At 42.0% G+C, this 15,666-nt stretch overlaps 2 protein-coding genes across 5 annotated transcripts in view; both read left to right on the forward strand.

Annotated features, from left to right (window-relative positions):
• LOC112231940 (zinc finger protein 583) overlaps positions 1 to 15,666 on the forward strand; it is a 969,163-nt gene that overhangs the window by 573,474 nt on the left and 380,023 nt on the right. The gene's annotated exons all lie outside the window — the stretch shown is intronic.
• LOC121841781 (transcription factor E4F1-like) lies at positions 1,364 to 14,405 on the forward strand. Of its 2 annotated transcripts, none has more exons than XM_042311895.1 (6): positions 1,364 to 2,308; positions 4,280 to 4,410; positions 4,618 to 4,785; positions 11,870 to 12,031; positions 12,434 to 12,545; positions 12,732 to 14,405. In XM_042311895.1, the coding sequence occupies exons 1-6, from the start codon at positions 2,248 to 2,250 to the stop codon at positions 13,700 to 13,702; spliced, it is 1,605 nt and encodes a 534-aa protein (XP_042167829.1). In that variant the 5' UTR covers positions 1,364 to 2,247; the 3' UTR covers positions 13,703 to 14,405. The 2 variants fall into 2 exon arrangements, with proteins under 2 accessions (XP_042167829.1, XP_042167828.1); XM_042311894.1 differs by lacking the exon at positions 1,364 to 2,308 and adding an exon at positions 2,343 to 3,497 and having other exon boundaries at positions 12,732 to 14,404.

Here is a 15,666-nt window from a genome sequence, read left to right on the forward strand (position 1 = left end):
ACTCAAAACTTGAGACATCTGTGTCATTGTGTTGTGTGACAAAACTGCACATTTTAGAGTGGCCTTTTATTGTCAACAGCTCAAGGTGGACCTTTATAATGATCATTCTGTTTAATCAGCTTCTTGATATGCCACACCTCTCAGGTGGATAGATTATCTTGGCAAAGGAGAAATGCTCACTAACAGGATGTAAACAAATATGTGTACAACATTTGAGTGAAATAAGCTTTTTGTGCGTATAGAAAATTTGTGGGATCTTCTATTTCAGCTCATGAAAAATGTGACCAGAACTTTACATGTTGCGTTTATATTTTTGTTCAGTATATTTACCCTCTGAATTTGTTTTTTCTTATGTTCTATTCATAAAATATACCATATTTTTTTATAACACCTTACCACCAAGTCTGCTGAGATGTACACCTGAGGTCTTGCTTTCATTGGGGAACAAGTCCAAAAACAACCCTTACTGTGGCCTTTCCCCTATAGCCCTCCCATGGCACTATGTAGTAGCTAAAGATATTTTTTCATCCTCCCCTGTATCCACTTTAATCTCCTATATCTGTTATTATGTGTATTACGGTTATGAATATCTTAATGGCTGTAGCAAACATTGCCCCTCAGTAATTGACTTTCTCAGTCACACACTCAAAGTTGGCTTTATTTATACTGATGTATGTCACTGTGTTCATCAATGCAACAATCACCAAAACATGCTCAAGTCAAGTCCCTCAACTGTTTCTCTTATTAAAACCCCAGAGCTCAAACGCTTATCTATCATCTGTGGTATGGGATCTTTACAAACAGTCCTTGACCTCAAGCTGTTTGTAGTAAATGGCCTGAAGGCTTCAGGTCTTGTGATGACAGGTGAAATATTAAACATGAACTAAAGTACACCTGTACTTGATATTCCAGATTGAAAACTAGGGAGTGTACATCCTTTTAACTTCTGTTCAGGAGGGTAATTAACCACATACCCCCTCATTAACCCTTTGTTAACTTGGCATTTGAAGCAGGCTTGTCTGTTTTTTTAAAGACCGTAAACCTAGGTTAGAACAAGGACAGATTAATATTTAACTTTCTGATGTGATGTAGCTGGAATAAAATAATTATTTTATTTTCTACTCTAGCTAACACACTGTTCTTTCTAAACTAGTCTGGTCTAAGCTTTTATTTATTTTACTAGGCAAGTCATTTAAGAACAAATTCTTATTTTCAATGACAGCCTAGGAACAGTGGATTAACTGCCTTGTTCAGGGGCAGAACAACAGATTTTTTTATCTTGTCAGCTCAGGTATTTGATCTGGCAACCTTCCGGTTACTAGTCCAATACTCTAACCACTAGGCTACCTGCCGCCCCAAGCTTGAAAGATAGTGATCATGAATAGGAGACACTTCAAGTATGCACACTTCAAAGAACAGTGTGCATACCTTTTTCATTCGACGACACCCTTTGAGCTATGACGCAAACCAGTAAGTAAGATCCTTTGTAAACAGAAGTGAACAGTGATCGAGAACATTGAAGCAAGGCAGTAAGTCACAGAACAGTAATTTTCCGGTCACATCTGGGAAACCAGAATGCTTATAGACCTGCTCTCAGATGCAGAGTAGCCCACATTTTGCGAGCAAGGAGAGGCCAGAGATAGCAAGACTAATAAATTGGACTAAGGAACAGATGTTGTGTATTGGAGAAAGGCCATCAGTGCGGGTTCTGCAAACAATACAGTGGGTGAAGGCGCGGCATGAGCATGGTGAACGGAAAGATGTGGTTATGGACAGGGAGGAAGAAGAGCCTAGTGTAGGGAAGATGTGTGTTGAGGAAGAATGCTGCCAAGTACAAACCGTACTCTGCTGTTTCTGATGGCTCAGAAATTGAACCTGACAAGAGTGAAGTTGAAGTTACCTCTGGTGGCAGGTGTGATGAAGACCTCCAAGTCCAAACCTCGCCCCGATGGTCATGCGAAGGATGATTCGGTCCCAGTGGGAGTGACATTTTTGGAGAAAGTGGATCCCTGCCTTTTGGCTGACCCATATGTAGTCTCAAGCTGGGGGGAAAAATGATTTGGGTACTGTTAAATTGGTGAAGGTAGCTCGAAGTAGACTTGTGATGATTTTCTGTTTTTCTTCTGCCCAGAGGGAGCAGGTGCTTCACGTCACAGGCCTCGGGACAAGACCTGTGACTTGAAAGGAGTGATTACTGGGGTGGCGTTGAGGTGGAGCAACTGAAATGGAAGATTCCCTGTGTCTGTGATGCCCGCCATTTGGTGCGACGCATACCCGGTGGCGAGCGTGGTGAAACTGAGAAGACACGGTCTGTCCTTTTGAGTTTGAAGCCGTCTTTACCCGATAAAGTCATGTTAGGACATGTCAGTTGTCCCGTGAGAGCTTTTGTGCCGAACCCACTAAGGTGTTTCAGATGCCAAACTTATGGTCATGTTTCAACAGTGTGTAGGAGTGCATAGGACAATGGAATGTGTAGTATCGGTGAAAAAAACGGTGTCAACTGTGGGGGTGCCCATGTTGCTGGGGATCAGAAGTCCCTGGTGCAAGAGAGACCGGTTGAGGTTGTCAGGGTCAGAGTAGAACAGAAGGTATCATATGCCGAGGCAGTGACGAGAGTAGTGGATGATGGGTCAGGTGTGAGTAGTAGGCCAATACATAGTGATATGAATTTGTGCTTTGGTAAGGTTGGCTTCTTAGCGTTCATTGCCATGGTTATCAACTGTGCCACGGTAATGGCACGTAAATCACAGAAAATAGCTGTTGTGGTGGCAGCTGCAGAGAAGTACTTGGGTGTACAAGGTTTTACAGCAAAAGAGACAAGGTGTGTTAAATGAGTCATGTCCTCCCCAGGCCGTTGGCCTGTTGTAGGATCAGTTGGGGTCAAAGTAGTGAAATAGGATGGTGTTTATTCATTAAATAATATATAGGTGTACTGTTAGTTGGTGGTGCATTAAAATGTACCCCTTTTAATTTTGTATCACAAAATATAACGTGGTCGACCACACACTCCCGTACAGTAGGTGGCAGCATGCACAAACAAAATGTGGAACCCCGTGATAACAAAGAAGTCCAAGAACCATTTCCACGTCAGCTTTTTTTAATTGTTATTTATACGTTCAATAACACATACTTAAACCATGTAGTCTGTAATTCACGTTGGAGACAAGACTTGGTTGATATATGTTATCTAGGTAAAACTAGCTAGCTGCTAACAATGGCTGACTGTGTGGGTTTTCACACTCAAATAGCCTCCATTATGGAGGTGCTAGCGAATACAGCTGTAGCTGAGATCTGTAAACTCGTAGACGACGACTATGCAGTGTTTCGTTTGGAAATAACTCAAAGCCAGAAAGAAAACAGGGTATTGCGGAGGAAACTACAGCTACTGGAACTGAAGGTGTCACGGGAGCGCGCAGAGAGGACAATGCGAGATCGCGTCCTCACCAGTCGTCCCAGTAGTGTCAAGATCGTCGACAGATACAGAGTAATGGCAAGAGGTACATTTTGCAGGCCGATGCGGCACGGCCTGTCGCGGTTCTTCTCAGTGCCTGTAGACCCGTTCGCCTCTGCACATATGTTGAGGTGTTACCCAGATGTGGGTCTTGGTCAGTTTTTGTATGCAATAATTCTCCTGATTTACTTAGCTATCTTGTGTAAAGAAGAACCAAAATCATAGTGTAGGTATTGTACAGTCATTGCAACTCAAACCATAGAGATCCTATTGGGCTCACCGTGTGTTGGCACGCCCCCTGTAATCCTATTGGCTACTATTGTTCATGGTTATTTCATATAAGTGGGCATGCGTCTGGTGATTGTCTTCTTTTGCTTGATGGTTAACGAAACGGGATTGAAGCACTGTTTATCTTTTGCCAAAGCTAAGCATTCTAACACATACTAACGAATCAGTATACCCGTAGCTAGTTGCTACTAAACTCACACAGCACAGTGTGAATATCTTACTTGTGGAAGGTAATAAATAGCATCAACAAGAGTTCCTTGTTGTGGCCTCATTGTAACCTACGCATCATATAAAAGATGACCCACAACAAAATTCTAACCAGATTCTTGATTTACTGCATTTCTTATTATGTTTTCAATTATTTACTTATTGTGATGCATGGAACATAATACATCAATCTATAAATAGTATATCAATAAGTTATGAGAAGTGTTACCTTACATCCTTGCCAATTCTAGACAATGTCTATAGTGTACAATATACCGTTGCATTGACTGTAGCTAACCTAACCACCTGTTTCCCACCCAATCACTCTCTCAGGTGAAGGACATCTCACTGGAGGTCACAGGAGCCTTGTGAAGCCAGCAGGACACAATACATGGATAGATGACCAACCAATCACTGTTGATGAGGGGACTGGAACCTCAACCCAGCACGTTATCGTGATAGAAGTTAGTGCAATAGTGTTGCATTAAAAATGAGTTACTTTGTAAATCAAATGTGGACGGTTTATAACAGAAAGGCTCTCCTCAGCTATTCACTTGCTTACATTTACATCCTAATATATCTGCCATAGGGGAGCTTGTGAGAATTCCCTACGACATTGTTATCCAATTCAACACATGTACTGATAATAGCCTCCTCTCTTCTTGTGTCAGTCTGCAGATGGAGAAGCTGCAGGTCCTGGGGTCAAGCAGGAGAGGTCTGAAGGAGAGGTGGACCCACGGCACAGCAGAGACATCCAGACTGGAGTGGCAGGAGAGCCCTCTGTAGCCACGGAGGTCACCGCCCCAGCACCTCCCAGGACCCAACGCAGCATCACGGAGGTCAGTGGAAATCCGAACACTGTCCTCAAGTCAGAGACAGACACTTTAACACACAGGCTCTTACACACAGGATCTGACCACTGATCAGACCCAGAGAGACTGGTTTTGGGGAGACTGGGCTGTGCTCCTGCTCCCGGCTTGGAGTATTTACCGGTATTTCATCAGAGCCAAAGGATGGTCCATACCTGTGAGGATGGCTATAGTGATGCATTAAACACTGGCGGTAATGATCCCTATTGTTCTTACGCTACAGAGATGGACCCGGGCCACATGCCCTTGAGTTAAGAGACCCAGACTGATCTGTCTAGAGGGGACTGGAACCCGTACAGTAGTAGTGTATACTCTGAAGGGTGCCTAGATAAGAAAGGGGAGATTATTGTTGTACATGAGGTAACTGTAAAAGTGGAGGGCGACGTTCCTCCCACATGGAATGCAGAAAGTCACCTAGGAGACAGAAACTCACAGGGCAGAGATGTATTAGATTACAGGGGAAGCTTAGAGACAAATCTAAATATTGCCACCCACTCCTCTTTACATGCGTTCAGGGATCGCGGCCCAGTGTCTACGTCAATGGGGTTTTCCGGTTTACAGGGTAGCGTCCTTTTCGATCTGGTATTGAACTCAAACGACAGGTCTAGAGCCCAGGCTCAGGGAGGGGGAGCCACATCAGGCAATAGTAAAGAGAAACGGTTCCTCTGCATGTTCTGTAACAAAGGCTTCAGCACCCTCCCAGAAGGTGGAGATCCAACAGAGGGTCCACACATGGGAGAAATCCTACAGCTGCCCACAGTGTGAGAAGAGGTTCTCCCGCCAGGACCACCTGAAGGTCCACACAGGAGAGAGGCCGTTCGCCTGTACGCACTGCGGGAAGAGGTTCTCAGAAAGGAGCTACCTCAGGAGACACCAGCAGAAAAACCATTCCACTCTATAACATCGAAAGTAACCATTCCGCTCGATAGCTTCTAACATTTAGATCAACCCCTGCATTAAAGACAAAAATGAATTTATTGTTTTCAGCAGAAAAGATCCCCAGGTGCATTTGGAATAACCAGAGTAACAGATTTCAGTGTTGAATATTCCTGGGTAGAATACTGCATCCAGACATTGTGTGATATATATAAGCCTAAAAAGTCTGTAACATATTGTGTATATACTGTGTAGGATATGATGTTCACAAAATTTCCCAAGACACCTTTTATGAGAAAATGAATGCAGTTTATCAAGTTCATCCTGACTTTTTTTGTTGAGGCGTGTACGTGTGTTTTTCATATGGCATATTTAACGCTTAACACTAAATATGTTTAATAAAAACAAAATGGGACTTCATTCTAAAGACTCTATAATAACAAACCTAATGCAATGATAAATCTTAGCCCTGGCGGTAACGCAATAGGTCCAGGGTTGTGTCTAAAAAATATTTGCTATTTTCACAGTGATAATTGTGGTTGCAGTAGCTAGTGGTGGTGCAAAAGGGCTGAGTTTTGATGAATAAATAAGTTGTAGGAGTGTCAAGGTTTGACCCCTCACTTGGCCAATCAGAACATGCTCCATGGCTAAATACTGTATGCGGTTGTGTATTTACGGTCTTTTATGTATTGCCTTATCCTCAACTTCGATTGATTTGATGGTAAAAAAATATATACATCTACACACAGTACAAATATATGTTTTTCAATGTTACTGGGATTGCAAAATCAAGTCTGGGACTTATTTGCATTATAGGCTCATTTAAAAAAATATGAAAAAAACATACGTCTACAATAACAGATACCAACACATTACAGAGATACAGACAAAAAAAAGCCAGCTTTTGACATTTTTTAAAAAGGTGGTTATGATTGGTATGGCTGAGTTGCTGTGGTAGTTAGTTCCATTCAACAGCACCAGTATATACAAATGTGTTCTTACCAGATAGAATATTATTATCTGGCTAGTTGGATAGGGTCCTGGGGGCTGAGTCTGGGATAATGTTGTGGACCAGACCAAGTTGAATTAATAGTACTCTTTTTGTTCCCAACGGAAAGCCAGCCGAGCAGCTTAAAATGCTCGACCCCTAGTGTTGATGCCCGCGTGGAAATTAAATTAGCATTCAAAAATATCCCCATCAAAATCTATATAAGTTAGAGACATCGTATTTTTAGTGTATGGGCTGCGTCGCAATCCACCGCATCCGCCAATAGCACTCTTTCGTATCTGCGGTGGAAGGTGGCCGAGCTACAGCGGTGTTTGTTAGACCATGAGACATTTCTCAAATCGGTTTTCTCACAAAAACGTCTGTAGTGTCCAAACCTGACCATAACCACACTCCAGTACAATCAGGTAGCTTCTCAACCAAATGTGTGGCAACTGTTGTGAAAAAGGTATTGAAACTATCAGCTACCACTTCCTTGTCAAATTGTATTTCCCCATTGACCTCCAGACCAATGCTTTTACAATTTGCATTCTTCCCTGTAGCTATGTTTAGTGACTGCCACAACTTCCTATTTTCACAAATTTGACCTCATCTGACTAGATTTGTTCCTTAGGGTTGTGTGTCTATTGAGAGCCTCTTCATCTTCGGTACTGTTATATTCTTGAAAATAAGTATTTCTTCATTTAATGGCCTTAATGATTTCCTGATTCATTCAAGGTTCAGTTCTTTAATTCTAACAGTTTTCAATGGAGGCAAAGTATCCACAATGCTTAAGAAACATTTGTTCAAATAGTTCTATCATGTTTATTTTTAACAAAACCACAAAAAAAAATGTATTTTAGTTTCTCATTTTATAATCCATATCTAGACATAAGTACCGGGTCCCAGTTAACTTTACTCAATTGGTCAATAAATGCATCTTTGTTATCATGTTTCAGAGATCTCACAGTTATTGTGTCATAACGTGGTGTAAAACTTGCCGCCATTGGACTCTGGAGCAGTGGAAACACGTTCTCTGGAGTGATGAATCACACTTCACCATCTGACAGTTTGATGGATTCATCTGGGTTTGGTGGATGCAAGGAGAACGCTACTTGCCCCAATGCATAGTGCCAACTGTGAAGTTAGGAGGAGGAATAATGCTCTGGGGCTGTTTACCATGGTTCCAGTGAGGCCTATTAGTTCCAGTGTAGGGAAATCTTAACGCCACAGCATACATTGACATTCTAGATGATTCTTTGCTTCCAACTTTGTGGCAACAATTTGGGGAAGGCTCTTTCCTGTTTCAGCATGACAATGCCCGCGTGCACAATGCGAGGTGCATACATCAATAGTTTGTCGAGATCGATGTGGAAGAACTTGACTGGCTTTAACCCATTTTATAAGAGATTCTCCTAAATTAAAATAGTCCAGGCATTTATATATAAATTCCAGTCGTACTTTATCAAAGGCTTTTCCCCCGATTTTTCATAGGGTTCTATTGTTTCCAGTACTTGTCTTACAGTGCATTTGGAAAGTATTCAGACCCCTTGATTTTTTTCACATTTTGTTACGTTACAGCCTTATTCTAAAATCGATTAAATTGTTTTTTTTCCCATCAACCTACACACAATACCCCATAATGACAAAGCGAAACAGGTTTTTAGATGTTTTTGCACATATGTAAATAAGGTATCGGTTTTACATTTTTAATATAAGTATTCAGACCCTTTGCTATGAGACTCAATTGAGATCAGGTGTATCCTGTTTCCATTGATCATCCTTGATGTTTCTACAACTTGATTGGAGTCCACCCGTGGTAAATTCAATTGATTGGACATGATTTGGAACGGCACACACCTGTCTATATAAGGTCCCACAGTTGATATGGCTTGGTTTTTGCTCTGACATGCACTGAGGTCGAAGGAATTGTCCGTAGAGCTCCGAGACAGGATTTTGTCAATGCACAGATCTGGGGAAAGGTACCAAAAAATGTCTTCAGCATTGACGGTCCAAGAACACAGTGGCCTCCATTATTCTTAAATGAAAGAAGTTTAGAACCACCAAGACTCTTCCTAGAGCTGGCTTTCTGGCAAAACTGAGCAATCGGGGGAGAAAGGCCTTGGTCAGGGTGGTGACCAAGAACCTGATGGTCACTGACAGAGCTCTAGAGTTCCTTTGTGGAGATGGGAGAATCTTCCAGAAGGACAACGATCTCTGCAGCACTCCACCAAATCAGGCCTTTATGGTAGAGTGGCCAGACGGAAGCCACTCCTCATTAAAAGGCACATGACAGCCCGCTTAGAGTTTGCCAAAAAGCACCTAAGGACTCTCGGACCATGAGAAACAAGATTCTCTGGTCTGATGAAACCAAGATTGAACTCTTTGGCCTCAATGTCAAGCGTCACATCTGGAGGAAACCTTGCACATCCCCACGGTGAAGCATGGTGGTGGCAGCTTCACCATGTTTTTCAGAGGCAGGGACTGGGAGACTAGTCAGGATTGAGGGGAGAGATGAACGGAGCAGAGTAGAGAGAGATCCTTGATGAAAAAAACCTGCTCCAGACTTGGGCGAAGGTTCACCTTCCAACAGGACAACAACCCTAAGCACACAGCCAAGACCATACAGGAATGGCTTCGGGACAAGTCTTTGAATGTCCTTGAGTGGCCCAACCAGAATCCGGACTTCAACCCGATCTCTCTGATTCTCTGGAGAGACCTGAAAATAGCTGTGCAGCGACGCATACGACCTGACAACTTGAGAGGATCTGCAGAGAAGAATGGGAGTAACTCCCCAAATACAGGTGGGCAAGGCTTGTAGTGTCATAACCAGGAAGACTCGAGGCTGTAATCACTGCCAAGGGTGATTCAACAAAGCAAAAAGGGTCTGAATACATATGTAAATGTGATACGTTTTTTTCCTTTTTTTTTTCTAAAAACCCGTTTTTGCTTTGTTATTGTGTGTAGATTGATCAGGGGGAAAAACCCATTTTAATCCATTTTAGAAAAAGGCTATAAAGTAACAAAATGTGGAGAAAGTCGTGGTCTGAATACATTCCAAATGCACTGTATATTATTTCCATTGTAATTGTCCATGTAAAACACCTGTCTAATTAGGATGAATAATATCCTACAATACCTTTTTTAATTCTATGCGCTATGCATTTGCTAGGCTTTTCTCATCACAACACTCGAGTGTAAGGTGTCTCCAGTTTTTTAGGTGGACTCAATCTTTATATTCACCATCTGGGTCCTGTTTCAGTAATAGTCAAATAAGACCTTCTTGCAGAGTTTCTGGTAGTCTTTATAGGAGTGGTCAAAACATGTTAATAACGGACCTTGGAGTAAATCAATTTTTGGGGGGATATACTTCAACGGGTAAGTCATCCAGCCATGGAGTTTTCCCAGACTTGAGACTTTAATTGCATCTAGAATTTTCTCCTCTAATTAGGCCTTCACATTAGTCTTTCTGTATAACTGTTAATTTTGTATCCAATAATAGAAAACAAATCTTACAATTAACTTCCTTTAGTGGAAATGGAGGAGACTGAAATGGAAACATATGCTTTAAGTACTTTGCTTCCTCTTAAAATATTGTTGGTGAGTCATTGAGGACGTTATTTGTAACAAGTTCGTATAAAACATTTTTGGTAGCATTTCAATGTCGGAAGATAAATGCACCAAATAACATTTTCCCGATATTCCATCCAGTTCAGTTTATTTTTATAATATATTACACTTGGTCTTTCTTGAATACGTTCCTCCATTTATTTTTGTTTTTCCTCTAACTTACTCTGAGCCTCTATGGTCCTGTTTTTATAGCTATCTATCTCTACTGTTAGTTCCTCTATTTCCTTTTTCAGATGAACTCTTGAACTAAAATGTTTTTGTTGAATTGCATGGCCTCTTAAGGCACATTTAAGTGTCCCATACAATAATGGGATATGCTGTACCTATGTTATGTAGGAAAAAGTGATTTCTTCTGTCTTGTTTAAAAACAATTTGTCATCCAGTAGGCTTAGTGTAGTGCTACAGCAAAAACCAAAATGTGCACTCTTTGGGGTCCAGAGGACCGAGTTTGGGAACCGTTGGATTAGGCTAAGATCAACATACTGTATGTTCTTGTATAAAACCACAGTGGCACATTTCCTATTGCCACAGATGGCCCAATAACAAGGTCCCTGAGTCCATATTCATCAACCATTTTCCCAATCTCTGGGCCAAAAGATTGCCTATCTGCCCCCCAGTCATGCACAACTATTGTCCTCATAAGATTGAATACTTTCTTACATTTAGTCTCAATACATGTAAAATGACATCTCTCTCCAAGTAAGCTTTTCATCAAACCATAGCCCCAAATACTTAAATTATGTTACCCTTTTCAATTATTGTCCATATAATCGAACACTGACATCTTCCTTTGTCTTTTTGTTAGCAAACAAGATTTGAATACAGATAACTTCAAACCCCATGATAAGGATCATTCCTCTACTGCTAAAACAGATCGTTGCCTTTTATCTATTACAATGGCACCATCATCTGCATATAAGGCCGCCCCTATACCCTGTATCACCGTGAATAAGGTGGGACTAATGGTGCTACCCTGTGGAGTTCCATTTTCCACCTCATATTCTCTCGATAACTCCGATCCCAACCTGACCTGGAAGGTTTGATCAAGCAAATCCATAATCCAGTTGTACATTCTCTCACCTATACACACATTCAATTTAACCAGTAGCCCTTCCCTCCACATTGTATCAAATGCTTTTTCTATGTCAAAATATACAATAGACATCACTTCCTTCACTGCCAAAGCTTTGGTCACTGCAGTACTAATTGTATCCAATACATGAAGGATAGTCCTTATTTTTCTGAATCCACTTTGAGATGGATTTAGATCCCTATGTCCCAGATAATACAACAATCTACCCACAATCAACTTTTCCATTAGTTTGCAGAGATTTTATGTAAGTGCAAATAGGTCTATAACTAGCAGGACTGGATGGATCTTTACCAGGCTTCAGCTGATTTATTTTTACCCACAACATGATGGGTTTAAAAAATAATGAAGTAATTCTATAACTGCAGTATAGGACTCAAATGTAGCGGGGATGTTGAAAGTGTGTTTCTCTGTGTGTGTACGTACCTGAGGGAGTGTATGTCTGTGTAATCTGCATCACCTCTCTCTTCCAGGAGGAGGAGGGTCCAGAGGTGCTGCTGGTGAAGGAGGAGGGGTGTGAGGAGGGTCTGGGGAACCCTGAGGGGACCATGGTCGTAGAGGACAACCAGACTACACCTCCTGAACCCACAGAGCAACCAGCTGAGCAGCACAGGACCACACACAGTCTCACTGAGGTTAGCCCACTGTGAACTACTGGCTGAATAGTATTAGGTCAGGGCCTGTTTTCAAAAAGCAGCAATGCTGATCTAGAATCGGTTTTGCCTTTTAGATCATAATGAATAAGACTATATAGACCGGTAGGGAACTGATCCTTGATCAGCACTTATACTCTGGATACTGGCCCTGGTCTTGATTATTTTTGCTTTAAGTATGGGACCATGCCTTTCAATTATCACATCATTAAAGTGTCAAGTAATCAAATCAACTAACACATCATTTGCAAAGTATCACATCAACCAACAAGTTTGCATAATACTCATAGCAATCCCTCATTGCCTAATCAGAAGATGCTCCATAGCAGGGTGCTCATATCAGATTTCTTGATCCAACATCCTCTCACTCTGTATCTCTTACAGTCAGTAGACATGGAGGATGGGAAGCCTGGTCTGCTGCTAGTCAAAAAGGAGACCATACAAGACAGACCAGAGAGCATTGATCTGCTTAGTGGACTAAAGATGGGGGCGCCAAGTAAGGGAGAAATACATATAGCCTACATACAGTAATAGATCTTCAACAGGAATTTTCTTCATTCATTAAATGAAATCCATGCAACTTATGTTTACATACAAAAACACACATTAATGTATGAACTTGACCAGGTAATTGACGACAACTCCATGTTTTTAAAGTCTATTTTCTAACCTCTTCCTGCAGGTGGTTGGCTGGAGGCTAACAGAGGAGACTGGGCGGCCATCTTTGATTCCCATACCCAGACGGGTGCAGCCAAGGGCCTGGGGGAGGATATCACTGAGCAGGCCAGGATTACTGGTGACATAGTGGAGGTTAGTGGATGGGACAGCATCTTCAACTCTGGGCTGGGGAACAACACTGTTAACCACAACCAGAAACAGACAGTCGAACACAGAACAATGACCGAACAAAGTCTCCATGACAACAGACTGGCAGAGACCAGGGCAAGGCGTAGATTTGATCTACAGGGACGGGGAGGTGTCCATATGCAGCGGGAGAGAACAGACACAGATTTGGCTAGCTATGCTCCGTCCTGCTCCTATAGTTGTAATTCAGAGAGACTGATGGTGCCTCAGGTTAACCCCCTAACAGTTGCTGCCTTCAGCCTGCCTTCTATAGGATCTATCAACTGGAACATGGACCCTACAACAACACAGACACTGCCTGACCTTCGTCCTCCTCTCCTTATGTTAAACCAGACTTCAGACAATGTCAGTCCCTCAACAATAAATGGCTATACAATCCCATTAACAAATGACAATAGTAACACTATCAGCAGATCTAATGGCAAAGATAAGCGCTTCTCTTGTTCATTCTGTGGGAAAGCCTTCAGTTTCCCCAAACAGGTGGAGATCCATAAGAGGATGCACACAGGAGAGAAACCATTTGGCTGTACCCATTGTCAGATGCGCTTTGCTGAAGCTTGTCACCTGAAGAGGCACCAGAGGGTCCACACAGGGGAGAAACCTTTCAGCTGCCACCTGTGCCGGGTCAGTTTCTCCCACTCGTCCAGCTTGAAGAGGCACCAGAGGGTCCACACAGGAGAGAAACCTAATAGCTGCCCCCAGTGTGACAAAAGGTTCTCCCACCAGCACCATCTGAAGATGCACTTGAAGGTCCACACGGGAGAGGGGCCAATCACCTGTACGCAATGAGTTTCTCAGAGAGGAGCTATCTCAGGAAAGACCAGCAGAAAATGCACATGGCCCATGTATAGTATAACATGTTATGTAGTACTAGATAGTTTGTTTGTAGTTAATTCTGTTGGTTATGGATGTAGTAGGGAACTGGATGAGGTGAACTGAGGAAAGAATGAGTATGATGAGGCATGGTTGGTGTGATGGCATCTGTAAAAATGCTTCTCTGATGAAAGGTGACAACCTTGTCCTGTTATAATGCGGAAATGATAGTGCCTTAATTCATGTTTACTTGACATGAAGATGAGTAATGTAATGTTGAACCTTTTCCGAAGTATGCTTTCAAAGCGAGAGTACCAAATGTACAGGAAGGCAGAGGCTACGAATATGGAGTTTTCATCCCCGCTTAACCCCTCTGGAAAGGTCTTTCTCAAATCTGAGGATCCAAATTACATTCTGCGCATGTGTTATTTACTCATGTTCACGATTCTCTATTTAGTCACCCTCTTCTGGACCCAAAACCAATTTGAGCGATATGATAATCTAGCCGGTCTTTGCCTCATATGTCTGAACAGCTGCGATTTGAATGAACTTTGCAATTATATAGGTTTCAAATTTATTTATATAGCCCTTCGTACATCAGCTGATATCTCAAAGTGCTGTACAGAAACCCAGCCTAAAACCCCAAACAGCAAGCAATGCAGGTGTAGAAGCACGGTGGCTAGGAAAAACTCCCTAGAAAGGCCGAAACCTAGAGAGGAACCAGGCTATGTGGGGTGGCCAGTCCTCTTCTGGCTGTGCCGGGTGGAGATTATAACAGAACATGGCCAAGTTCATAAATGACCAGCATGGTCGAATAATAATAATAAGGCAGAACAGATGAAATTGGAGCAGCAGCACGGCCAGGTGGACTGGGGACAGCAAGGAGTCATCATGTCAGGTAGTCCTGGGGCATGGTCCTAGGGCTCAGGTCCTCCGCGAGAGAGAAAGAGAGAATTAGAGAACGCACACTTAGATTCACACAGGACACCGAATTGGACAGGAGAAGTACAAGGTCCGATAAGAATTCAGGGAACTCAATGAGGAATGCTGTATATGGCCCAGGAGGCCTGTAAACAGTAGCTATAAAAAGTGATTGAGTAGGCTGCATAGATTTGAAGGCTACATCTTTCTCTGTCCGGTGTATTGGATATTGCTGTTGCAATAGTCTCAGACAAGACAGTCTACACATTGCATTGGGACAAAACTATTTGCGTTTGATGTGATGCTATAATCTTTATAGTCATGCTGCCATATAACCAGGAGTCTGCCTCCTGTTTAGCCATTGTTTGTAATGATGATGAAAGAAGAACATTGCTAGACGACTGTTAAAGACAAATAACTGATTGTTCTAACTGTTTTGTGTACAAGCGGCAGTGGAGTCACAGAATGACTCAGCACTGAGCAGCAACTGAAAGAAGGCTAGTAGATCCCCGCATGCGCAGAAATCTCTGTATTTTTAGCAACAGCAAGTCGGGTTCCAGAAAATCTGGAAACACAGCCACTTGGTTACTGAAAAAGTAAAGTGTTATCATATTGAGAAAAGTTATTCAACTCTTCATGTATTGTTTTGTGCAGTAAAAGTACTGTACTTCACGCTATGCATGTGTATGACCATTTTGTTGAAATTAAATACATTATTTACTCTGTGCTGACCGACTTGGTTATTTTTGTACATTGCAGGGTCTGAGTTTCCCTTATCTCAACCGAACCAAAACATTATACTTAATTATTGAAAAAACAGTTATGGACATTTTTTTAGAAACTCCAATGGCTTCGTATTATTACTATTACTTGAATCACAGTGTTAGAGATGGGCTTGACTGTGATTAAAAACATTTTGTTTCTGTGTGTACAGCAAAGAGTTTCTTATATGAACCTTTATATGGTCTTCTGTAAAATTAGTGTTTGCAGTCAATGAGGACCTGCTGATATCTAGTGTT

This window comes from Oncorhynchus tshawytscha, linkage group LG34 (genome assembly GCF_018296145.1).
Source record: "Oncorhynchus tshawytscha isolate Ot180627B linkage group LG34, Otsh_v2.0, whole genome shotgun sequence".
NCBI lineage: Eukaryota > Metazoa > Chordata > Actinopteri > Salmoniformes > Salmonidae > Oncorhynchus > Oncorhynchus tshawytscha.

What these genes read in the sequence shown, in the direction of transcription:
- LOC121841781 (XM_042311894.1), top strand. Translation starts at nt 3,215, where the DNA reads ATGGCTGACTGTGTGGGTTTTCACACTCAAATAGCCTCCATTATGGAG. An exon ending in ATACAGAGTAATGGCAAGAG is followed by an intron (nt 3,498 to 4,279) that starts GTACATTTTGCA and finishes TCACTCTCTCAG; the next exon opens with GTGAAGGACATCTCACTGGA. An exon ending in CCCAACGCAGCATCACGGAG is followed by an intron (nt 4,786 to 11,869) that starts GTCAGTGGAAAT and finishes TCTCTCTTCCAG; the next exon opens with GAGGAGGAGGGTCCAGAGGT.